The 26712-nt window shown below is 39.2% G+C and overlaps 1 protein-coding gene across 2 annotated transcripts in view; it reads right to left on the bottom strand.

The window, feature by feature from the left end:
* Positions 1-769: 769 nt before the first annotated feature.
* Positions 770-26712, bottom strand: part of LOC146553563 (phosphatase and actin regulator 1-like) — a 50667-nt gene continuing 24724 nt past the window's right edge. For both annotated transcript variants that reach the window (XM_085253802.1, XM_085253801.1), the window contains exons 3-12: positions 22257-22337; positions 20379-20582; positions 19487-19835; positions 14635-14834; positions 12721-12877; positions 8838-8893; positions 7695-7756; positions 5946-6086; positions 3396-3472; positions 770-3268 (exon numbers count right to left, since the gene is read on the bottom strand). In XM_085253802.1, the coding sequence (XP_085109928.1) occupies positions 3253-3268; positions 3396-3472; positions 5946-6086; positions 7695-7756; positions 8838-8893; positions 12721-12877; positions 14635-14834; positions 19487-19835; positions 20379-20582; positions 22257-22337 (1343 nt within the window). In that variant the 3' untranslated portion in view covers positions 770-3252. The remainder of the gene's footprint in view (positions 3269-3395; positions 3473-5945; positions 6087-7694; positions 7757-8837; positions 8894-12720; positions 12878-14634; positions 14835-19486; positions 19836-20378; positions 20583-22256; positions 22338-26712) is intronic.

The following is a 26712-nucleotide window of genomic DNA, read 5'->3' on the forward strand; positions in this document are numbered from 1 at the left end:
TAACCTGCCTCTCTGTGCATGTTAGCTGGGATAGGCACCAGCCCCCTTACGGCCCTGAATTTTGGTAAGCCGAACAAGATGACTGGATTACCTACTAGGATATTCCCTCACACTCATCTCCAGGGTTTGTTGATGCCAGAGGAGAATACCCAGGCTGGTCTGCACTAACAGGAAGGCAGCAGTAACTCAAACAATTGTTGCAACCAACATATTCAGAAAAGCATCTCTGAATGTGAACATGTTGAACCTAGATGCAGATGAGCTACAGTAGCAGAAGAGCCCATTGGGTGTGACTCCAGTCAGCTAAGAACAGGAAATGGAGGCTATAGTTAACTAACAATGTTCCCTGGTTTGATGATGTATATTTAACTTGTGAGACAAAACCTTTAATGTTGCATTTAAATGGCTCTCCAATTTCATTTCTTCCTCCTTTAAAAAAAGGGCCCTTCCCCTGTATTCATAAGGAATTACCAAATGGCCCAAACCTGATTTGTAATATTCTAAACTGAGGTATATTTTACACCTGAATTGAGAATGTAAATTAGTCTCAATAGGGAAGTTTATTGGATCATAAGAAGAAGGCTCTGAAATGTAAATACTATTAGTAAACATTTCTATCAATAAAACATAAGCACAATTTTTACTGTATATACACTAAGTTAGTAACAGCCAAAGAAGAGTGTGTTTTAGTGATCTCAGACTGTAATTACTACGAGGTTAAAGAACAAGCCTAAAATATGTACAAAAATAATAATGCATACAAAGTAAATGCATTCAGAAATGGAGTTTAATTGGCATGATGTATCCTTTACATAGTATTCTGTAGATTAAAAATGGGGGGGAAAGAGGACTGCATTCAGTTTTTGTTCAGTTGCTCCACAGACATGTAAAAGGAATCAGATTATTGCTGACATCATGTTCCTTGATTCCAGCAAAATGGAAAAACCTCATGCTCAGCCCGTTGGCTCAGGTTGTTACTAAAGAGCTGAAAATGAGAACTGGAGTGTATTTTTAATATAAATTCCTCCCTATTCCTACTATGCTTGTACTGAACCTCTGGACTTAAAAACATGAAAGAACATGTTGAGATGGCTGAATTATACAGAAGCTGCTCCCAACACGAAATACCACAAATATTAAAGTGTTTGCAATTAGATGATCCATTGACATTTTAATATTAAAAAAAAAAAGGAGGGGGTGGAGGGACAAGAAAAATACTTGTGTATTGATTCTGATCTGAACTTCTTCAGAAATCTAGCAAACCCCTATCCATTCACATACAAACCATGCAGTGCAAAACTTTTTTTTTGTCATCAATTCCCTGATTTCATTATGTCATCTATCGCTGTCCTTAAAAATAAGGGGAAACCCTGTTAATTTGCAGACAGATGTATTGTAAAAGGCGACCGGCAGCCGTTCAACTCCACTGTTTCTTCATCTGACAATTTCATATTGCAACTTTAAAAGCAATACAGTAGAAAATAATGAAAATATTCTGTGCACATAAAGCTCGTGAGCACTGGACTACTGGTGAAGGGTGGCTGATCAGGTAACAAAGACCACTGAAGTGAAGAGACACACTGGTTACACCTCAGAAATCCAACAATACTTTACACATTTGGATTTTACCTTGAAACAACGGCCACTTTAAAGCCACACTCTTAACAGTGCAAACTATATTTAGGAATAAAAATATTTAAAAATCCTGACTCAGTGAATACACTAAAATCAGTGCTCAAATCTTTTGAAATAGAGAATGCATCCTTTTTCGTTGAGAGTTCCATCAAATCTTGTCCGAATGTGTCGGTAAAGCTGTCAAAGAGGCAGATTTTCAGGTGGCTCAGTCAAGAAAATTGCTGAAAAAGTCCCCCAGAATAAAGCCTTTTTTTTTTCTCTTTTTTTTTTTTAAAGTAAGGTATAAAAGAAAACTTTAAACCCTGAAGTGTAGGCATAGTATGTACGCACAGTAAAAAACAATGATGTGTGTGGGGGGGGGGGGTACACCTGCAGTTTAACCTTTTCTCTATAAACGCTGGGTATTGCTTCGTCAAAAGCTTGGGTGACACAAGTATAAAAGTAAAGTGTATAATACAATGCACGTTATGAGCAAAGATCATTTCACACACTTCTGCAAAAGAAAAAGAGACGTGGTGAGTCATCTCTTGATATAAATCACACACATCAAAGCACTGACATGTAAAGATGTAAATTAATCATTTATGAGCCGAGCGCCTCTAGAAAAAACAAAAAAAACAAAAAAACAGTTAACACTGTCAAAATAATACAAAACAGGTCATTCTTGCACACACTGGAAACCAGAAAATATCCACCAGCTGCAAATTTTGACAGTAAATTTATAAGACCCACATGAATAAAATGCAGTTAAATGCGATTCTTCTTTAAATTCGACCTTCTTCAGTATAAACAAAATATACATTAAAGAGAGAGACAGTACAGGCGTTAGCCCCAACTCTTAAATTCACAGTTAGCAATTAAATGTCAGCATTTTCGGTACAGTGAGAAGTGCATGAAAGAAGTCAGGACTACATAGTAACGACATAGAGGACACTCCAGGGGGTGCTATAGTCTAAGAAAAGCAGAAGGAAAAAAAAAAAAAAGTATTGCACATGATTTTAATGTTGGACGCCTCCTTCCCTCCCGCCCTTCCTCCTGTTTCTCTAAGCTGTTTCCAAAGTCCCAGCAGGTGTAGTAATGATGGAGCTTCTGATGACATAGTGAGCTCAGAACAATCAACCCTGCATCCTGGCACAAAAGCTGTCCGTAAGGGCTAGAGGAGTCTGGTGTGACAGCGTAATAAAGAAGAGGAATAAAAACATGTCCACTGAGACAAGTCTACTGGTGTTATTGACATACCAAGGTACAGTTACCCTCGGTAGATGACACAAGTGTGCCAATCAATCGCAAACGAGAAAACTGGTCTGCTATCCAATCGCCACAGAACTGAGTGCCTGCCTGAGAGCTCAGCAGAGAGGTTTTAGAGATAGTCGAGCAAATTCCACACAGGGCGGGGGCAATGTGAATCGGCTGGAGTCTTTGTGTGCTACTACATGGATGGAGTAGTGGGTGTCTGCGTCTTGTGGCGTAGTACCGACTCAGTTGTGTGGGACTTGAAAAGGCATTTCAGAAGACATGGCCTTATTGTAGAAACGGGCACCATTTTACTGTCCAGCACTTAAGGTTCTCAGTGGAGGAGAGCGCCGGTTGGGCACTGCTCGAGACAGTGGTGGTCTACTATGGTCTGTGAAACCTAGAAAGATATATTTAAAAAAAAAAAGAGAGAGGTTTTGAAGTTTCAAGAAGAAGTCGGCACGTGCGTGCCAATATTTTTGGCTGCATTTGAAGTGATATCAATCATGCAAGCTGGTAGTTTGTACCTGGTTAAATGGCGACTTGATTCGTGCACTTCCATCTCGTTGCTCTTGAAATCGTTGAGTTCCTTCCTTATAGCTGCCTGCAGAGGACAAAGAGGAAGAAGACTGAGCGAAGCTGCAAAGGCTTAGCTCACAAACGGCAGCCTTTAAGCCCCGACTCCTTTTAGTATGCTTCATGCATTATTTATGCTCATCTCAAAGCCATGAATGAGTCTTCTGAATTCTTTTCTCTCATCACAGGAACCTTCAATTTCCCCCTCTTGAGACTTCTAACAGCCCTAACATAATTTACAATCTGTTGATGATTTACTTGGATAGATTCCTCTTTAAATAGCATTAAGTTTTGATAGCATTGATTTATACAGGACAGATAAAGAGAATACAGTTAAATGGAATTTTTAGATTTGACCATGACAGCTGTATTTTTAGAACATCAAAGCGATATCTACTTTTTTACAGTCTTTGGATCCAAAGCTCCAAATAAAGCAGATTTCAGAGTGGGAAAAAAACCCTGCAGTGATCTGAATGCATCAGCAGGGGGCACTGTGGTGTAATTTCACCAATTGGGCCTCACCAAAGCAAGCTTTTGAGTCCAAACCAGCGGGTAGTGAATCATGGCTTCTGTATATAAAAATGGTACGATACAATCTTTTTTAATGACCTTACATCCCCTCTACAATGTCACAGCATGTAACAGAACCCCGGTCAGGTGATTGCTTCTACTATTCAACGTGACGCAAGGGGATGTCTTCTGCCTCAGGGAGGATGCGTCCACAGCAGGAGACCAAACAAAATTCTGTGTTCGACGGCAGAAGTAGCAAACCAAAAAAAACCCCAACAAAATAAAACTTCAGCACAGCAGCGTTGGGGGGCTTCTTGAGGCACTGCTTGTCCAATTACACTCTTATGTAAGTGGAGATGTTGCATAACCAAAATGCTGAATCCTTATGATTTCTCACATTTCACATGAGTGGACCTCAGGTGTGCCCGTAGTGTTTAGGACAATGCAGAATATCTGCTCAGCAAACTCTACAGCTCATTAAAAGTCTTAGATCACGGGACAGTGAGCAGCAGGGTTGCTTCAGGGTGTTTCACAAAGGCAAACCAAACAACAGAGTTGGACTTTTCATTATGAAAGAGGAGGAACACACCCTTCTGCTACTACAGGGAGTGCAGAATTATTAGGAAAGTTGTATTTTTGAAGAATAATTTTATTATTGAACAACAACCATGATCCCAATGAACCCAAAAAACTCATTAATATCAAAGCTGAATGTTTTTGGAAGCAGTTTTTAGTTTGTTTTTAGTTTTAGCTATTTTAGGGGGATATCTGTGTGTGCAGGTGACTATTACTGTGCATATCTCACATTTGATGATGGACCACAGGTTCTCAATGGGGTTCAGATCAGGTGAACAAGGAGGCCATGTCATTAGTTTTTCTTCTTTTATACCCTTTCTTGCCAGCCATGCTGTGGAGTACTTGGACGTGTGTGATGGAGCATTGTCCTGCATGAAAATCATGTTTTTCTTGAAGGATGCAGACTTCTTCCTGTACCACTGCTTGAAGAAGGTGTCTTCCAGAAACTGGCAGTAGGACTGGGAGTTGAGCTTGACTCCATCCTCAACCCGAAAAGGCCCCACAAGCTCATCTTTGATGATACCAGCCCAAACCAGTACTCCACCTCCACCTTGCTGGCGTCTGAGTCGGACTGGAGCTCTCTGCCCTTTACCAATCCAGCCACGGGCCCATCCATCTGGCCCATCAAGACTCACTCTCATTTCATCAGTCCATAAAACCTTAGAAAAATCAGTCTTGAGATATTTCTTGGCCCAGTCTTGACGTTTCAGCTTGTGTGTCTTGTTCAGTGGTGGTCGTCTTTCAGCCTTTCTTACCTTGGCCATGTCTCTGAGTATTGCACACCTTGTGCTTTTGGGCACTCCAGTGATGTTGCAGCTCTGAAATATGGCCAAACTGGTGGCAAGTGGCATCTTGGCAGCTGCACGCTTGACTTTTCTCAGTTCATGGGCAGTTATTTTGCACCTTGGTTTTTCCACACGCTTCTTGCGACCCTGTTGACTATTTTGAATGAAACGCTTGATTGTTCGATGATCACGCTTCAGAAGCTTTGCAATTTTGAGACTGCTGCATCCCTCTGCAAGATATCTCACTATTTTTGACTTTTCTGAGCCTGTCAGGTCCTTCTTTTGACCCATTTTGCCAAAGGAAAGGACGTTGCCTAATAATTATGCACACCTGATATAGGGTGTTGATGTCATTAGACCACACCCCTTCTCATTACAGAGATGCACATCACCTAATATGCTTAATTGGTAGTAGGCTTTCGAGCCTATACAGCTTGGAGTAAGACAACATGCATGAAGAGGATGATGTGGACAAAATACTCATTTGCCTAATAATTCTGCACTCCCTGTATGAGCGTGTCATAAGAAGCACAGAAGCAGAGCTTAAGAGTGACAAATCAAATTAGGGAAGGGGGAATCTTGAGAATATCAGAGATTATCTAATTTTAACAGTAAGATTAGTAAACTGACCTTATCAGCTGCAGTGAGCCGGGTCCAGGGCTTATCTGCCCGCCGGTCGTAGTCCTGGGCATCTGACACCTCCACATAGTCACTGAATCGAATGAGGATTTTGGCCTGTCTCAGTTCCTCTACAGTGGGCCTCTGGCTCAGCTGGAGCAAAATGAGGAAAATTAAAAACATATATTACATTTCTCATAGAAAGTCTTCAGCCTGCATTGTTTTTTCTTATGCAGGAGGAAGAGTGAGGAGGTCAAGAAACCAGTCCTGATATTTTATTGTGTTGAAAAAGTCTCAAATTAACATTTCAGTTTCTGCTTGACACCGATTACTTTACTCAGATACTGATCATAATTCTCATAAGAAAGTGAGGTTATAAAGGAAACCCATAGAACTTTATTTTAGTTTAAGAAGCAATAAGCAAAATTTAACAAACAATGGATTAGATTAGAGTACCTGCACGTCTATCTTCAGCTGCACAGGGTGCTTTTCATTACTCTAACCTCTCTCCTCTCAGGTACACCCAGCAAAAAATAAGAAAGATGCAAGGGCAGACATACTAAAGCTGTCAAATTGGAAATCTGTGGTTTTATGTAGTTAGTCTTCAGCAAAGTAAGTTATTTATAACATGCTGCACACACATAGTGATGCATGAATATTTCAGGAACATGGAACCATAACAGCATAATGAAAAGCTCCCACTGCCTCATGTAGAATCTCATATATAACCTTTAAAATGGGTGCTGTGGCTCTACGCCTGAGTGTAGATCTATTTTTTTGTGAGGTAACGTCTCCTTCCTTACTTATGAGGTCTCTTTCGGAACGGCTAGACTCAGGTCCTTGCCTGATGAAGTGATGAAGTATTACAACACCCTGCTGTTTAAAAAGCCTGGTTCTTCCATTACTTGGTTTACACATTTGCATAACAAGTGAAAGATCCACAGTTTGATCCTGGAAGGAGACACAAATCCCTTTGGGGTTGTGTCAGAAAGGGCATCTGGTGTAAAAATCTGCCAAATCAAACATGAGGAGCTACCCACTGTGGCGGCTTCTTGTGAGTAAGGGAGCAGCCGGAAGTAGATTTAGATTAATTCCCTTTAATAGCGCTGAAGCAAAAGGGATGACATGACATTTTATTTTACAGTTTTTCCTCCTCGTTCACATATTCTAAGGAGTCATGGTTAGAGTACATATCTTTTACTTGATTTCTTGAGAATTGGGTAGCACTACTTTTTGAAAAAATAGCTCGGTTATGTTGGTTATTTTGACCTTGGTTCACCTTGGAGTAAATCGCTTTCAGTTACAGCCATGTTTCTGATTACAACTTCAAAAAAAACAAAACAAAAAAAAAAAAAAAACCTTCTCTCTATTCTTGCATTTTTAAAAACTTGCATATTTTAAAGTATATATCATCATTGGTATTTGTCCAACAGCTGAGAGGTTTTGTTTTGAGAAGCATATCTGCAGGTGAGCAGAAAGTGTTATTCTTTAATTTGACAGGGATGGGAACATGCTCAACACCTCCCTATGGGGTCTAAGAGTTTGGCATCCAACATGTTGAAGGGACAAGGGCAACAAGGGCATCAGTGTCTCCTGAGGGAACCTGAGAAGTACCAACACCAGGCCCACGCATACACACACACTCCATTTCATCAGATGACTCACTGTCATAGTGTTTGTTTATCCTGGCCAACAACTTGCCCCTTCAAGTGCCAAAAGAGCAAGTGTGGGTTCACACTTTTGGAGCTATTTTGGACTCACCTTTCGCGTGAGCCTTCGTTTTATCTCCCTTTTCTCCTCCATTTCCTCCTGCTCATTGCGAGCTGCAAAGAATGAAAGGATGAAGTGTTAACCTTTGAATACAGGCATCCGTACAGTGGGGCTCTTTGTGAAATAAGTACAAGCGCGCCGCTTGCTTAAAATGCCTCATTTGTTCCACACTTAACTGGATAAGTCCCTTAAAGCTTAAAAAGCTTCCATCATTGGCTGTTTTATGCTTTTAGGAGAGGTTAGGCATGAGGAGTGACTGATTGCTTTGTTTCTTTCACATTGTCCCAGAGCTTTTCAAATGTATATAGTTCTCTTTTGCTGATTACATCAAGTTCTTATTCCTCACTAAATTCCTGTATGTGTTGTCCTGCAGATTCCACTGGAATCACAATGACAAACAAAACAAAAAGATAAGTTAAAACGAGAGACAAGAGTAAACAAGAAGCACACTGGGACACTGCTGTTTGCAAAAAGCTTCACCAGTCAGTCTGTATTTATGCTTGTACTAAACACACACTCCATTTCCAGTACTACTTGCAGTTTGGGATTTTAGATGTTGCTTCATTACAAAATAAAGTCCCGTTTGTTTAACCTTGGTTTTGTATGTGTGTGAGTGACAGGGAGGACATGACTTGTCAGTCATAAATTGTTACTTTGTCTTTTTCCCCCTTGTACTGTTGCCAATCATCCAAGAGCCTCTGGGAAAGCAGGAACTGATAGTAAATCAGTCTTTGATGTGAGATCTGCAGAGTCCCAGGAAACAGAACTGCTTCTCTCTGATACTGCATGTGTTTGAGCTAAGAAAGCAGTCTCTGTGGACATGACTCCTCGGGGAACCCTGCTACCTTGCATGACTTTCACAAAAAGGCAGATCGAGGAGGAACAAAAGAAAGAGATGCATGTCCACGAGCACTCACATAACAGGGTCTCATAATAATCATTTAAAAAAAATTAATAAAAAAATGTAAAAAAAAAGAAAAGAAAAGAAATTTCCACGCTGCCCTTCATGCAGTCAGCATGCACAAGAAGGCAGCTACAAATGTGGGCCATGTGTTGCTAAAACGCAACGTTTGAGGGACCTTTTTGCACATTTTTAGCTATGTAATGTTAAATACACACGTTTAAGATACTCACGTTTGAGGATGTTCCTTTGCTCTAGCTCCTCAGCTGTGGGTCTCTGACTCAAGCGTCTGATGAGAAACAGAAATCCACAGTCAGCACACAATCAGAGAAAGGAGGTCAGCGAGGAAAGTCTGAACCAATATGGGAGCAGTTTTGAGATTATCACATTTAAAAAAAGAAAATACATCCAAATATTTTACAGGTTTTTCTCATTAAGAGGACTTTAACAGTCACGGGGTTCAATTAATGTTCGCATCAAACATCTGAATGACTTTGAAAACATGACTTTGTTAGTGCCAGACAAGCTGGTTTGTGGATCTCTTGGGATTTTCAGCCACAAATGTCTCTAGAGTTCAGAACCGTATGGGGGGGGAAAAAAACCCAGTGAGGAGCAGTTCTACAGAGGGGAAACATCTTGGTGATGAGAGGCCACAGAGCAGCTAGCCTGGTACGGAAAATCCACTCCCAGCAAGTGCAGCTGAGAGCAGCAAAGCACCTCAGAATGCAATTTCAAACTTTGAGGCCAACAGGCTGCAATAGAAATCTGAGGGTGCAGTGGGCAGAGGCTCACAAAAACTTAAGCACAAATGCAAAGACAGTTAAGAAATAAATGTAATCAGAATTTCTGATCCACATCATCAAACCATGGACCAACCTTACTTTGTGGATTGGAGGTTTGAGGAAAAAATAAATTAAAAAAATTCCTTTAACTTTCACTGTTTGACTGCCATTGTGTGTATGAGTATCATTGCTGACCAAGTTGATCTTTTCTTCCTACAAATTACTGATGGCTACTTCCAGCTTGATGATGCACCTTGTTACAAAGCTAAAGTCACCACTAACTGGGCACATCAGCGTGGCAGTGAGTACAGTCACCTCAATAACCTCATTAGTCACCAGATCCGAATCCACAACACCTTTGGGATGTTTTATAAGGGGAGATCCGCAATGTGAATGTGCAGCTGCCAAATTTGCAGAACTGATGTGATGCAGTCACGTCACACATGAAAATTCAGGGTATTTTGAAAGGACAAGAAGTGTTCCAAAACAGTATAGTTCAGGAAAAAGCTGCTAAGCTCATTTTTTTTCTCCCCTACATTCTGCAGAGCATTCACTTCCCAGCTTTGACATCGACTCCCGACAAGTTTATCTTATTGACACGTTGGCTCACAGAACGAGCACTTTTATATAGTGCTGGGAATAAGTCGCGTAGAGTAAGTTTAGAGTAAAATGCATTCTCAAACTGAACTGAATACAAATGACCTCAATTCTCATTCTTACTTGTGTCCTGTAGAAGTTATTTATGAGCAACAGAGTTGTATATTGTTTTAGTTGAAAGGCTTTTATCTTATTTAAGCTCTTGCCTCATGACAGCTTGACAGGTGAAAATCCAAAAACGTCACTCATTCATGATCACCAATCCCCACAATGACTCAATGATAAAGCAGTGATGGGATGCAGGAATAAGGCTAAAAGCAAAGCCTGATACCCCAAACCACCAAACTCTTATCTGATGCTGTATCAGGAAAATATGACTGTGACACCTTCAGCTGCTGAGTAAAAAGGTCATTACAAATTTACTGCATACAGCACCTACACAGCAAAAAACAGAATAGCCAGATATGCTTTTTATTTTATTTTATACAACATCAGAGTAGATGTGCTGTGTACAGGTTATCTCTAGTATGCTTATTAAGTGGCTGGAAGTACTAAGATGCACAAAGTCAGTCACTCAAAATACTTTCAGCTGGAGACTCTTACAATAGCAATCTATCCAAAACAAGTGGTGGTAGATCTGTCTTTGAGCACTGGATCAATGATTGACTCAGTTTCTTTAGATCTGACCTGTTACTGCTCATCAAAATAAGAGCCTGTAGCCAGACATAGTTCTGTGCAAAGAAAGGTCCAGGCACTAAATCCCAGACTGGGCTTTTGGATATCTCAGCATGGATTGAAGATTATGTAGTAAGCTCCATTTACTTTTGAACCTTTTACCAGTTTAAGTGATGCAAAGAATAGAGATGGTGAAGGTAGATGAGTTTAAATACCTGGGGTCAACCATGTAAAGAAAATGCAGATAGTGAGGTGCATAAGAGAGGTGAAGAAGAGTTTGCAGGCATGGTGGAGTGGATGGAGATGAGTGACATTAAAATATATAGTTAGTGCTATATTTTTATTTAACCACTCAAATTAAACCCAAGTCTTTGCTTTAAGCTCTTTATTCTTTACAGCTGAATGTTTTGATACATGGCTAGAATAGTAAAAGTTGTCAGTTTCAGACAATCCCGAAAAAGTATTTTTAAACATTTTCAGCGTTATTAATATTTTAAAATGTGCTTGTTTCTGAACCCGGTGCAAGTATTGCAGACAATACAAATTCCTTCTGAACAAGTAAAATTTGTAACCCTTCCAGATATCAATGATGCGTGGAAGTGAGAAATCACTTAATCATTGATTTAGTTTCTTTCTCTCTGAGCTGCTGCTGACTTATACCAACCAATTATTTAGCAGCATTTAGAAGGACAAACATCATTGTAATTACATCCAGAAATTCAATACACACAAATAAGATATAAGAACGCCTAAGAAATCTGCCCAAGGAAAAAAGGAAAATTTAAAAAGGAATAAAATAATAAAATACATGTTACATGAAAATATGAATACAGTCATTAAATCCAGCGGAGAAAGAAAAAAAAAACAGCATAAAACCGTGCGTTTATTAACTTTATGAAGGGTAAAAGCACTTCATTTTACTTTCCATACTTTTCCCAGTGAATCAGGTCAGCAGAACTAAGCTGAGGTCAGCGTGTCCTAGATCAGCATTATCATAATCAATTCTAACTGGCCTGGCACAAGCAACTACTTTAAAGGACACAATGCCGCTGGTAATAAAGAGTGAAATGGGAAAGTGTTTGTTAGGTGATACTGTATAAAAGACGCTGTTACAGAGCTGGAACATGAGAACTAAGCAGACAGTATGTCTGAGAACATGTACTGTGCTGCCGTCACAGTGAGGAGTAGTGCCAGTGTCTCTAGGTAATACTCCGTCAGTGCCGCATCTCATATCGAATTGCACTATTCAGATTTTCATTTTTACCAAGTAGCTGGTGGTTTCTTTGCCCCCTTACCACATCATTACATCCGCTTTATTTAGTCGCGCATGTTCATAAAGCCCAGTGAAATCAAATGAGACCAAACATTGCGTTGTTTGATCTGCTCAGTTACTAGAATTCACATTCATGACCTCAACATATGTATATACATTCCTACAACTTGCACACACGGCATCACTGCAGTGTGTGTAAACTGCTGATATGAAGCGGCTTGCGCGGTGCTGCTGTGTGGAGGAGTCGGGTGGAGATAGTTTGGCACATGCATCACTGTGGTGATTCAGTGAGCGAGGCAGGGAGTCAGGCAGGAGAGGAAGAAAGTGAGAGAGAGACAGGGTTAGAGAGAGAAATGGAGAGAGAGAGAGCACTCGAGAGAGAGAAGACAAGAGCAGGGAAAAAAAGGAGGAGGGGGGAGTTTGATGCATCACTGAAATTAGGTCAGCTCCATTTTCAGAGACTCGTTTTAACGAAATAAAGCGTTTATCCTTATCGGATATTGGGAAGGAAAAAACTGAAAGGATAGAAAAGACTGAATAAAAATAAGACTCACATGGGCTTTGGACTGAGTCACAATACTGTTAAGCCAGGACATTAGGAATTGTCAGCCCAAAGTAAAACAAATGCTTGCAATGGCTGAGAAAAGCCAGTGCTGTTGCCCAACAGCTGTTATCGGGCTGGCTACAGCAACATCAGCCAGGCCCGCTGGAAATATCTGTCCCAGAAATTGTGGCTGTATTGTAATTGTATTCAGGCTAAGAAGAAAAGCATGTGCGTATGATTCTCACCTTGTGAGTTTGGTGCCTATCTGCTGCCTAGATTCCAGTCTCTCCTCATCTGTCTGCATGGGCAGGATGTTTTTCTCCTCCAGTTCCCTCTTAGATGGACGGTTACTCAGCTTGATGGCCAAAGAGTCTTTTCTTAGTACCTTCTGAGCCAGTGTACCTAAATTTGAAATGCAAAATGTTAAAATAGTTATGGTTAATAGGTATTGGTATGGTAAAAATAAGTATACGAAAATGGGGTTTAATGTACTGATCTTTGCTATTTGGCCTCTGTTTTCTGGATCTTCCAGAAAACAGAGTTTTAAATATTTTATACCATGGATTTAAAACAATAGCTCTCTAACATTATGTTCCTTCCATGCATTCTGCACAGTTCAGCAGTTTTTCCAAGAGAATATGCATCAAAGTTTTGGCTGATAATTAAATTCTAGATACATTTCTGTGAATCTTTCGGCCCTACTTTGAAGGTTAGTTTAAATCTGAGTTCCAAGAGCCTTCATGTGAAATAAGGAGCCCTGACAATTATGATCAGTCAAACAAACAGTCTCTATGTCTGCAAACATGAGCTGTCCAAACAAAAACAGTAAGTAGAAGTAAGTAAGTAAAATTTATTTATATAGCGCTTTTCACAGATAAAAATCACAAAGTGCTTTACAACACAGAAAATGGGAATATAAAAACAATATAACAGTAAATAAAACAATGTAAAACAATAAAACTATAAAAACAGCATAAGAAGAAATTAATCAAATGCTTTTCTAAATAAAAATGTCTTCAGCTGTTTCTTAAAAGAATCAATGGAGTCCGTGCAGCGAAGAGACAGTGGGAGAGAATTCCACAACCGTGGTGCCACAGTCTGAAAGGCCCGATCACCACGAGTTTTAAAACGAGTGCGTGGTACCACCAGCAGTCTCTGATCTAATGACCTTAAAGCCCGAGAAGATGTATGTGGTTTCAGCAGGTCAGATAAATCTTGAGGAGCCTGACCATGCAGGGCCCTAAAGGTTAGAACTAAAATTTTAAACTGAAACCTAAAATTTACAGGCAACCAGTGAAGGGAGGCCAAGACTGGAGTGATATGCGAACAGAGAAAGACACTTCTGCTGCTAAGGCACCCTGTTTCTCAAATGCCCTACCTGTGACTTTAATTTGACTTACAACTAGTGCAGAACAAAATGCACATGTTTGGAGAGGTCACACTGCAGCTCGAGTGAGCAATTCACAGAAAGAATGGGGTGTGTTAACAAAATATGCAGCTCATGCACACCACCAACAGCAGTTAGCTTCAATAACTGCACAGAATTGGTCCTATGTTTATGCATGAACAATGCTACATAAAACCATAGTATGATTTAATTTATATGTCTAGAAAAGTTTAATTATACATGACATATTATGATATCATGTTGCCTAACAACCATCTGACAACAACTAAAAAACACAGACCAAGCAATACTGTAGCACAGGTATGTTATAGTTATCTCAACTGACATTAATCCTTAGCTTAACATTTACTGTTATTTTTGGTATTTCATATAACACACACTAACTAAACGAGGCATGCCCCAGTGTGTATGTGTGCGTCACAGTTAATTATCACAAAAAGAAGCCTAAAGTGAGCTACATAATCAAACTAGATCCCCAGCTTTATACCTGCCAAGTATAAAACAGATCACATTTTATAGTTAAATAAAAAAAATAAAAATAAAAAAAAACAGGGATTTTTAAATGTTTTGGGTGCATAGTTTTAAAAAAATAAATAAATAAATAACCAACCGTACTTGATAAACTAAATCAAAATAACATCCTCAAAAGTCAGACAGTAATAGCTTAAGGGACAGATCAGGCATCTGCTGATGAGCATAGTGCAGTAGTGCAATTTCACTACTCTGTGTTACCATGACAGCTGCCACTTACTTGTAAATATTGAGTCGTCATCTTCATCATCGTCTTCATCGTCATCCACATCATCATCCTCATCCTTATACATGCTGGGTAGATCTTCATAGTCAGATTCATTAGGCAGGTTCTCCTTATCGTCCTCGTAGTCGATGATCACAGATGGCACTTCTCTTCTTTCTAAGGGGGCACACTGACCACCGCCGTGCAGAGCAGAGCTAGAGGAGTGAAAGGGAGATAAGTTATGATGGTTCTGAGCCAAGCATGAATATTAATAGACTGAACAATTTCCAACAAAAAACGAATGCTAAACAAATAACAAAAAGATGATATTTTATGTGCGTATCACAAACATTGGGTTGTTGTGTAATGCCTAAAAGAAATTTGGGAACACACTACTTTCAGACATAAACATGAGGATGGCGTCACTATTCTGTGAAAGACTACCAACAGCTAATAAGTTCAACAAGTTAAAGTCACTTCTCAATACAAATATAAAAAAAAAATCAACAGGGCATATCATTAAAAGACTTACGGAATAGAGAGAAATCTCTCTGCACAAGGTACAAGGCCAAAGATTAAGACTGAATGGCTTTTACAGCACCTTTAGCCCCTGAGATAGGACTGCAAAAAATGTAATATTAATGAAATAAAAATATTAATATTTCAAAAAAATATATAAAAAACAAAAAACAAAAACAGATAAATAATGCTCAGCAGCATTTCTAAAACCACTGTTAGGAAGCATGGTTCATCACTGCAAACAGCACTTCAAGAATGTCATTTCTACCATGTAAAAGACAAAACGTTCATTTAATGGGAAGTATGGTAAAGTGAAAAACTGCCCTGTTGTCTGACCAATTAAAATAAGAAATACTTTGTCAACCTCACCATGCAATTCAAAAGCCAACTCCAATTTGGAGAAATATGTGCTGCCAAATACTGACATCTTTTTGAGGGAAGGCTTATCTTATTTTAGCAAGACAATGCCATATCACAACATATACACGTATTACAAAAGCACAGCTCAGTAGCTAAAGAGTCCATGTGCTAAACTGGCCAGCTTACCTGCTGTTTAGACCTATCACACACTGAAAACAGCTGGCAGGTTATGAAATGGGGAAAAAAATATGACACTGAAAATTGAAATCCCTAACAAGCAAGACAGACCTTAAAACAGTAAAAATTGTCTCCTTAAATATATATTTTAAAAAAATGTTATATTAGAACCATTGTAAAATAGATTATTTGAAAGTCATTGCACTGTGCTCTTGTTTACATTTTACACAGCATGCCGACTTTTCTTGGAACAGGGTTGTGACAGATTAGGATGGCCATATTATTTGGCCTTGCTAAAAGGGTGAATTTATGAAAACCCTGAGCCAGAAAATCCAGTTGAAATGGGGAAGATCATCATATTTCATCTCCATTATCTTTCAGCATTTTTTTTTCTTAAATTCATACAGTATTATTAAAACAATAGCCCGCACAAAACCCAGAAAATGAAAATGGCTCAAAAACAATAAATTGGTTTTGGGCTTCTGGTGCAGAACATAATGATAGCTTAGTGGGTTTTTAATCCAAGTATAAAGCGAGGGGAGATACACTGTGTAACTGGAGCTGAAAGAGAACTTCAGTACAAAAAGCCTGAATACCAACTAACTGCATTTCTGCGAAGCCCTACGCAATACCATGCAATTCTCTGAGCTGCACAGAAGGAAAAAAAGAGTAACGGATTATACAACTTGCATTATTAACAGCAGCCTGACGAGAATAAACTTCACTTTCACAAGCAGTCACCGGTTGGCACTAGCAAGCAGCAGTGACATATATGACAGATTCATTAATAACGGCCTAGCTGAAGGTTGTTATGATGGGACACTGTGATGTAACCACGTCAGGCTTTCAGACTAATTGTGAGCAACATCAGGGCCATTACTTCCTTATCCCTACTCGAATAGCTTTGGTGAAAAAGAGATCCTAATGTAAGAGGTTACATAATGTGCAATCCGCTATCATGTCCCTTTTCTCCAAACATGAAGAAATGCAGCTCTTGTAAAGAGCAGCTGGTCATGTTATGTCAGGCCAACTGTTGGAGGGACGCCTACTCCATGCGCCTGTGCCCACACATACACACATTTACTTCAAAATTAGGCCATGCTGCCCTGTGAGGCAGTGTGCCGATTTAGACCTGTATGGTAGTGCTACAGAGCTGGCAGGATGCGACCTCAATAACACAAGAGCAGATCTGAAAGTGGCAGACACAGTGCCACAAAAACAAATACTAATAAAAGAGGACACTCTATGCTAATGACATTTCTCAGTGATTACTCTGATTAGACCTGTTCTAGGGACAGCTTTTAGTAACAAGACATTCATTACTCCATAATGACCAGAAACTCATCAGATAAAAAAAAAGAAAAAAGAAAAGAAATCAATTCTTTGTAGAAGAAAAATGTCACTAGCAAACGCAAGGGAAAATCTGCATTAAACGCTATACTAATATTAGCCATGTAACTGTAAATCCACCTGCCTAAAACTGCAGATCCCCTTTTTGCTGCTAATAAAGAAGCTCTTTTCTGGTGCACAGACTCCATAAGACCTCTTGGAAAGTGTCCTCTCCTATCAGACACAAGGACTTTAGCATCAGATGCATTAAGTTCTACAAACTGTGATGCAGGGCCTGTATAGATGAGACTTTTTTAACAAATACCACTGATGTGTAATTGGAATGATAATCTAGAGGCCAAGTAAAAACAGTTCAGATCTTTGTGATGCTACACCATTTCCAAGCAACTGCCATCAGGAAATATTGCTTTAGTAATGGGGTGGACATGGTCTGCAGCATTGTCTATGTAGTTAAACTCTCTGTCATTTCTACGGTTTTACATATAAGGACATAATAAAAAGTTATCAGGTATTGCCAGGTTTTAAAATGAGGTAAATACCACCTTTAGCAGCAAGAACTTGAAGTAATCATTTTCTGCTTGACTTTATCAGCCTTTCACATTGTTGCTGAATGAATTTTGGACCATTTTTCTTTACAATTTTGCTTCAGTTCAATGAAGCTTGTGGGCATTTGTTTATGCACAGCTCTCTGAAGATACACTTCAGTCAGCTGAGGTCTGGACTTTGACTGGGCCTTAATTATTTTCTTTTTAAAGTCATTCCGTGGGTTTTCTGCTGTGCTTGGGATCATTGTCCTGCTTGACCCAATTTCAGCCAAGCTTTAGCTTTTGGACAGATGGCCTCACATCTGACTCTTACATTTCAGGAGTTTATGGTCAACTCAGTGACTGCAAGGTGACCAGATCCTGTGGCTGCAAAAGAAGCCCAAATCATCACCCCTCCACCACCTTGCCTTACATGAGGTATTTGTGCTAATATGTTGTTTCGTTTTCATCAAACATGGCACTGTGCATTATGGCCAAGCATCTCTACTTTGGTCTTCTTTGTCCAAAAGACATTTTTTAAGAAGTCTTCTTCACATGCAACATTGCAAACCTAAGCTCTGCTCCCATATTTATTTATTTATTTATTTTAGATAGAAAGAGGCTTTCTACTGGCAGCTCTTCCAAATAAAACATATTCGTTAAGTCTTTTTCTAATTGAACTGTCATGAACTTTAACATTTAGCATGCCAACTGAGGCCAGTAAAGTATGAAATTTATCCCTCTGGGTTTTTTTTTTTTGCTGACCACTGCATGGTCTGACCTTGGGATGAATGTGATAGGACACCCACTCCTGGAAACAGCAGCTCTCTTGAATATTTCATACTCTATATACTGTAGAATGATGAACATCAAATTAGGAATGGCCTCATAACCCTTCCCAGATTGATGCAGCAATAAGTGCTTCTTTAAGATTCATTACCACCCAAATTGCTGTTTTTATAGAGGTCCTCACACTTGCTGCCAATCAATTCATCAATTGCATTTGATTTGCAGCACCTAGCTGCTACTTACCCTCTTAATTCCCATGGAATCAGTAAGGCTGTACTTTGTTTTTCACTTACTGCTTTTGCATTTTTGCTTATTTTTTTTAAATAAATAGTGACATGTTGTACTATGTCTTTTATTACTGTTCATCTGAGGTTGTATTTACCTAATTTTAAGACCTGCTAAGGGCTCGATTATGATTATTATTATTTTATTACATTCTAAAACCTTGGGTTTGGGTGTACTTTGTTTTTACCATGACATATAATATGTGTATGCAGTTCTGGCATAACATTCCCTGAGAATCACCTCATCTTCTTCCCACAGTGCATCTTGCACTCATGTCTTCTACGGATAACCAATTCTCACACACCCAGGTGTCAACATGATGTAAAAGAAAATGTGACTCATCAGACCAGGCAGCCTTTCTGTTTTCTGTTTTGCTCCCCGGGAAGGTTTTGGTGGTATATTCATGCATGTGAAGGTTCTCAGTCATCCAGGTCATGGTACACTAACTTGGAAAGAAAAATGACTGGACTCCTTCAAGTTTTTTGAAGATGTTTCACCTCTCATCCAAAAAGCTTCTTCAGTTCTAGACCAAATGGTGGAGAGTCCCAGATATATTCAACATGTTGAATATATCGTCTTGGTCAGCATCACAATTTGATCAGTTTATTACATTTGTCCATTTTCTTTCTATGTTTTCTGTAATTTAATGTTCTCCTGCTGCCTATCGTGGCCCTCCCCGTGTTGTGACTGATGAGTGTAGTTCTGTTACATAAGATCCATCTGTGTCATTTTTAAACATACACATGCAGCATTGTTTAAGTTTACTTAAGATATTACATGTGATTTACAGACAGAAACTGAGCCATAATCCTTCCCTGCCTTCCCACAATCAGATTTAATGACCAGAACTGAGAGCTACTAACCTTTCAAACCTCTGCATGGAGAGTGCCAGGGTTTTATTGAGCTCCTCGATGATCCGACTGGGGGCGTGTAAGCTGCCGTACTGAAGCTGGAGCGGGTGACCGTGGCTCTGGTGTAGACCGGCTAGACCGACAAGCTGGGAGGGCAGTAAGGTGCCATGTAGGGAAGGCATGCCCTGGGGAGGGGCAGACTTTTGTGGGAGAGTGTTGAGGGGGTTGGGGGATGGAGAAGGGGAGGATAAGGAGGAGTCCAGCCCCCCTGGAGGCACGCAAATCATCACTTTCTTGGGTGGCAGAGGTGGAGAGTGCTTTCCCCCAGGCATACAGGGCAACTTCATTGGCTGGCAAGAATCTAGGGAATTGTTAAAAAATTAAAAAAAGGACAAAAAGAAGATTCATTGGACTTATTATATGAATGTCATGCATGGCATAGCTATTGCAGTTTATGGTGCAGATAGATAAACAAAGAACACAGATGAGTGGAAACGGCTCAAACATCAGCCCAGAGTGGGGGAATTACACCAGAGTAATGCCACTTCTCTCTCCTGACAGATTGACAATGACAGATAAAGCCAGCTGACCCAACCAGAGAGGGATTTAATGAGACTAGTATAATCCTATGAGCATGTGTGGCTGTACAGGTACAGTTTAAAGCCAAAGCAGTTATCAACACAAGTACCTGCTATTTACTTTTAAAATTAATCATTTTTTGACAGTTAAAGCTAATGAAGCAACACCCAACAATGTACACTTTAAGGAAAAATATTAAATCAAGTGTATATTATGTTGTATTTATTCTGCTTGGATTAAAGAAAAGTTCTAGAAAAAAAACATATTGCCTGGAGTGATTAAAGCTGCACAGGCATGGAACGGACCATAATGTAGGACAACTGACCTGTGCTGTGGTTTGGGATCCTAGAGAAAGGCTTTGGGGGGAGAGCAGGAGGCTGTTTATGGTAAAGCGGTGGTTTGGCAGGGTTGTCCTGATGGTCACCTGGATAGCCAACAGATTTCTTAGTGGGCAAGACCATCGACGATTTCATAGAGGGCTCCTGAGTGCAGACGCTGCCATCCATTGAGGATCGGAATTCAACGGTTGCTAAAACAAGGAAAAAACTATCAATCTGCAAACAGTCAAAAATGCATTTGACTACACAAGAAAGACACTTTCTAAAAAGACTGCATAAACTAAGTTTAAAATGAACTTGATGTGTTTTTGAGACACTGGGGGCTTGGACTGTTTACAAACCCGAGAGCTTTTTTATCAGCACACACCAGACCGTGGAACAGCAGCAGACAAGCAGTTTGACAGAACTTTTGAATTTTAATTCTTTTATAGTTCTCATCCATTTGATGTTTTTTTCTTTTGCATGATCACACTTAAAGGCTGACAGTGCAAGTCACAGTGCTGCTCACATATTTTCTGACTGCCAGTGCATTTATACAGCATGCCTCCCATATTCCCAAATTCCATCTTAGCTATGGACTTTGTTTTTTAAATAGAAAATCACAACAACGTCTCACTCCTCTAATCTTTTTAACATTCAAAAAATTCCTCAAGGAGACTTGTTATTTTTTATTATTAACTAAAGATAACAAACTAATAATTTGTTGTAGTTTTTCAAGCTCTTTATTCAGGGATCATTTCTAGGCTTTCATTTTGAGGCCGGTGCTTTAGGAAGGATCTATGATACAATACAGTAGCTTTCAACACTGTGATGGGAGATACTGAACCATTTAACTTGTTCCATGTTTGGAGATGCTTTTCTGCATACCTTGGCTGTAATGAGTGGTTGTTTTAGTCACCACTGCTTAGTAGCTTCACCTGTCTTGTCTTTCTTGCTTTTCCATGAGCTGTTGAGTTTCTGCAATATGTACTCATTCACTGTCACAGCATACAGTGTTTTCACATTTAGCTATTAAACTCAGTTTTTCAAAAAATAATGAAAGCCAAAATCTTCCATAAACTGTATATAAAAGATGGACGTAGCTATTATGACATCAGTCATTGGTTGATCAAGTCCCATCCTAATTAAGCCCTCTCATGATTGCCATCTTTATATTTTTAAACTGGGTTTGAGAAGTGGTAAACCTGAGGCCTACCATGTGTTTTGAATATCATGTTGTATTCAGTGTAATGAATATCATGTTGTATTCAATAACACATGAAACTAGCAATTATGATCTTGAACTTGTCAAATCCTGTTTACTATACTCACAGATCAAGTGATCAGTAGCGCTGTTTTCCCACACTCTTGTGTACAATTCTTTTTTTTTTCCTCAGAAAAAAAAAATTGGGCCATTAAAAAGAAAAAAGTTTCAATGCTTTGGCTTCACCTTTAAGGTCCAGAAGCTGTGTCTATCTTTTATATACAGGCTATCATTTCTTTCTTATCTGCTCTCCTCACATCTTGGCAAGAGTCAGCCGAGCTTCTCTGACTTTGTTTTTGATATCCTGCGGCATCGAGCCCCCTGTTGTGCGATTCAAACATAATAAAATATATCTTTAGGTTGTGTAAAGCACATCAAATCCAGATCAAACGGGGTTTTTTTTTTTAAAGCCACAAATTTTCTATAATGAAAGATTCTATCTCTTGAAGCTCTGTGCCAAATCTTGAAGAGTGCACACCAAAGGCTACTGATTAACAAGGAGATGAATAACTGAGGACCTTTCAGTTTGGTACGCCACCGTTACCCTTCTTGTAATTTCTACTTAAATCTGAAACAGTTTCCATCTGTTAAATCAGAGAGAAACTGCAGAAAATCAGCTCACCTTTTTCAAAGATCTCCTTCAGCACTCCTCTCTTGATAAGCTCATCTCTGCTCTGTCGCATTGACATCTTCCTCTCCAAAGCTGATGTTGTAAAGAAAAGGAGTGTGATAAAGAGGTTTTAACACTGTAACTTGTCATTCAAAAAACTATGACCGTTATTTCTTTGTTTAACCCAGGCTAAACAATTCACAACATGGATGTGGTCATGTGTTTCACAACATTTTTTTTTTAAAGACGCATTCACATCAACCACTTTTGATGTAACATTTCCAAATGCCTAGAAATGTAATAAATAAGTAACAAACATCAAAATTACTAGCAATATGCTAACGAAAGCTTCTCGTTTGCATCACAAGTCAAAGAAATATTTATTTACTTGCTTATTTGTTTCCTTTACTCAAAGTGTTCAGCAATCAGAAAAAGAAAAAAAATGACCAATCAAACATCTGGTCCAGCCAAAAACCAAAACAAAACAGGTTTTCTTTTTGTGTGAAATGGATATCAGTCACTATCTGCATTCGGTCACTGTGATAATCCCATAATTAATCCCAGTTTCACCATATACATTTCGTCTGGCTTATTTAGATTTTGCTGTAAAGATAATCAGTCGTCTCTGCTGAACAGTTAGAACAATTAGAAACTGTTCCCTGTTTAACACAGATAAAGGATAAAAAAGATATTCCAGCAATGCTTCTCATCGTAATTCATTATGCAAAAGATGCCATGTCCCATAGCTACTGTTTCCTTCTATTTTTAGGCTTTGCGAGTTGAGGCACTTAAGATCTTCTATCAGTAGGCTGAACAAAAGCAGTAAAATACTAAAAAAAAAAAAAAGAAAAAAAAAGAGAAGTTGTTACTCATTTTAAAATCTAATCTTGCACAGAAGCTAATTAAGAACGTGAAATGAGGATGAGCAATAACAACAGTTGAGCACGCTGCACAGGAGACTCGTACACCCTGTGCCCAGTATGAGTGCTTGACATATCAGAAGCCCTGACTTCTGAAATCAAAAATGTTCAGTGCTACTACATATTCAGAGCACATTGGACAAAAATACACTGGCATCTTGACCTCTCTATTCCTTGCACATCGTTCACAGCACATTACACTTTAAACCCACTGCTCAAAATAAGTCAAAATCACTACGCTTCTTTATGAGTTTCTCTATGGTACCAGGTGTTCATCATCAATGCTTACTTCAAAAGCTTTCCAAAGCTTTTTGATCAGCCCTGAGCAAGGAATTAGTTAAAAAGTTAAACATATTTTTTGGGGAGCGAGCATACATGACCGAATATTCCCCAATATGCCACACTCCTTTACTTCAGCTGCCAAGTTGGCATATTGCAGTTTTTATCCTTTCATATGCTTAGTCCATAGCCTCGCCACGTGGGAATGTCAGCTCAACAATGAATGCAGGACTTGGAACAGAAGAGTGGATGTGGCCACAGGTTGTTAATTGGATTTTGGATGGGAATGTGAGTCCCTGGTTTAGGCTCACATAGGCAGTACATTAACCATGAGTCAGGAGGTGATGGTCCACTGTTTCTTCCATTCTCAGATTAAGGAAAAAAGCAGCAGGATGGTGGTCTGAGCTATTTGGGGGGTGACGTTGGTTGATGCCATCTCTTGCTCTAATGTTGAGGCCAAGAACATCAATACTTGGTTACGTTTTCAAGCGTATCTCCTGTTCTTTCAGCCCACTAGTATGTGTTTAAGGCTTGCTTGGGGCTGCACACTGGTGACAGGACAGCACAGCACATCATGTGTGGCACTGACAATGATCAAATATGTAACAGATGTAGTCATTCTTAACCTTTCCTTAATTTAAAAACATCCGTATTTTGAGGTTTCTACAATCATCTCTAGCTGTTGAGTAACATGTGGCTAACAAATTTAATCGAAAATAAAATATTTGCACATTACCAAGCAATTTCCATAAAACTCCCACAACCAACTTTAGGTTAGTGGTAACAACTGTACTGTGAAGTAATTGGATTAAAAAAAATATATATATATATCTTGGAAAGTTAATATCTTTGCCAGACATTTGCCTCTGCCAGATCTAATAATAAAAGATAATAGGTTTTACAATGCAGCCTCTAAAAGCTTTCTCCTTAAAACTTTCAACTTTCAAAACTCTTGCATTGCAGTTTAACTTAGACTTTGAAATCCCCATCACGAGTCCATTATTCTTTAGTCTTTTGTTTAACAGAGCAAACATTCAAATGAAACTCTAACCCTAACCCTTCTAAAGAAGTACAGCACCAATTTGTTGCCAGAGTGGGGAAACCTGGGGTTAAAGGTCATTACTACGCCAGTTGTTTCATCCAAAACGAACAGCAATTACTCAGAGCTTTATGACATAAGAGCTCTTCTGCGGGATGCACACAGTTATGCAATACCATTAACTCAAAAGCCTTAATGAGGATATTATGTCTTCAGACTTGACAGGCGGCGAATGTTTGCGAAACAAAAGTGGAAGCTGGTAAAATTAAAGTGGACACGTGCAGAACGTGTGCCGAGCATGAAGTAAGGAGATGAAACTCTGGCCATCCTTGCAAACCCCCCTAAAAGCCCCCACTCTGTTTAATATTTAATCAGCACATTATTAGTGTGCAAGAAGTGGATTTCATGTTCATTTCATCAGGAAGGTCCTAGGGGACACACACACACACAATTGCGTGTGTGCGTGTTTAGTGTCTGTTTAGTGGGAAAAAATGCCACTCCCTCAAAATACCTGACTTTGATACAGAGTGCTATTGACTTGGACACCAGAGTAGTTGTCATCACTTGTCAGTTTGTAACAATGTTTATTATATAAGTTTAATGTGCAGCTGAGGTACTCAAGTTAAAAGCATCAAACAGGATGCACTCTTATCACTACCAAAGGGTACAAAGCAAACCTCCATATCAGTATATTAGAATCTGCAGTAGCCTTCAAAATCACCTTGAATATCAACCAAGTTCTATTTTAAAAGTCTACCATAGCCCAAAGTGTTATCATGGCCCAACACTCCAACCACTCAATCTGTACCAAGATGAGAAGATTAGACACTCATTGGGGAGACTCAGCTGAGAGCATATTAAATGAAACTGGCATATCTAAGTTCAGCCTCTACTGATCTGAGAACACTACATTTAGTTTTTTAGAAAAAAAAAGAAAAGAGAAAAAAAAAAAAAAAGTAAATTCCACTGCGAAGTGACCCAGATAGTCAGAACACATCCTACAAACCCTGAGGCACAGTAGCTTAAAGTGGAGTCTTTTACTGAGGCGTTTCTCTCAGTCTGACTCTCACAAAAAACTGGAATAAAACTTTGATGGTGTCTTCTATCAATGAGGAACTCAAGCGTTAAACCTCAGACCTCAGAAGCTTGAGTGTGGCTAAAATACACTTTAACACCTATAAAGGACACAGCAGGCATGCAATAGGCAATCAACTTCTCCCTTCATACAGTGTACAATGGACACGTATGAAATATGTCCTTTTTGTTAAAAATCATGCGAACATCCAGCATGAGTAGTGCAATTGGATGACTGCTGTTCATAGGGAAATGTGCTAATTAGATTAAAAATAGACTCCCTGATAACATCAGACTACAGCATGCATGTTCTTTTGATAAATCTCTTCTCGCTAAAATCTCTTCCTGATACAAGCTGCCTGTAAAAATTTACCAAGCACAATAAGACAGCATGATAAGACATCCAGCTGTCAGATGCTTCTCCTCCCTCATTCCTTCCTGAGGTAAAGAGTGCAGCCTCCCAGAGCTGGCCTTCATCTGCTTAAGATCACAACACATTAATAATCCTCTACTGTGCCCAGTGTCCAATTATCCATGACAACATCTTCCTGCCCAGTGGCTGGTCTACTCCCTATTGATACAGGAGTTGTAATCAACAATAAGGTAAGCACAGACTACTTCAGACACAAAAGACAAACAAGGACCATCTAAGGCCAAGATCATAGCAATGCAACTATAACCACTGCACATTTTTGCTGATTGCTTAAGCAACAGACAAATACTCTAATACTCTTGCAGACAAAATGCTGTTTTCAGCTATTAATGATGGTGTACTAAAACAAGTCAATAGCTGGTAGTAGCATGTGGCAGCAGTGTTCTTATACCTGCTGACAACAGGTCAGTAATAAAATGAGGGCAAGTACACAACACAGTTTCCTTGATAAGGTGAAAAATTATTCCTTTAAACACAAACTTGCTAATGGTTATACTGCACAGAGTCTTTCTCGGAATCGGTCTGAAAAGAGCAAACTATTTAAAAAGAAGCACTAACTTTTCATACGACTGCATAAAGGCTTATAAAAACTATTTATTTTTCATTTTCCTCACATAACTGTACTTCACAGTCATGGCTGAAGTTCAATACATGGCTGGCCACGAGAAAAACGTTTGTGTGCAGCGAGCCATAGGAAATAATACAGAACAGAGTGATGTTGTT

The sequence above is a fragment of the Mchenga conophoros genome, linkage group LG18, assembly GCF_057382185.1.
Source record: "Mchenga conophoros isolate Kocher_MC1m ecotype Shallow Benthic linkage group LG18, M_conophoros_male_GT1.1, whole genome shotgun sequence".
Classification (NCBI taxonomy): domain Eukaryota; kingdom Metazoa; phylum Chordata; class Actinopteri; order Cichliformes; family Cichlidae; genus Mchenga; species Mchenga conophoros.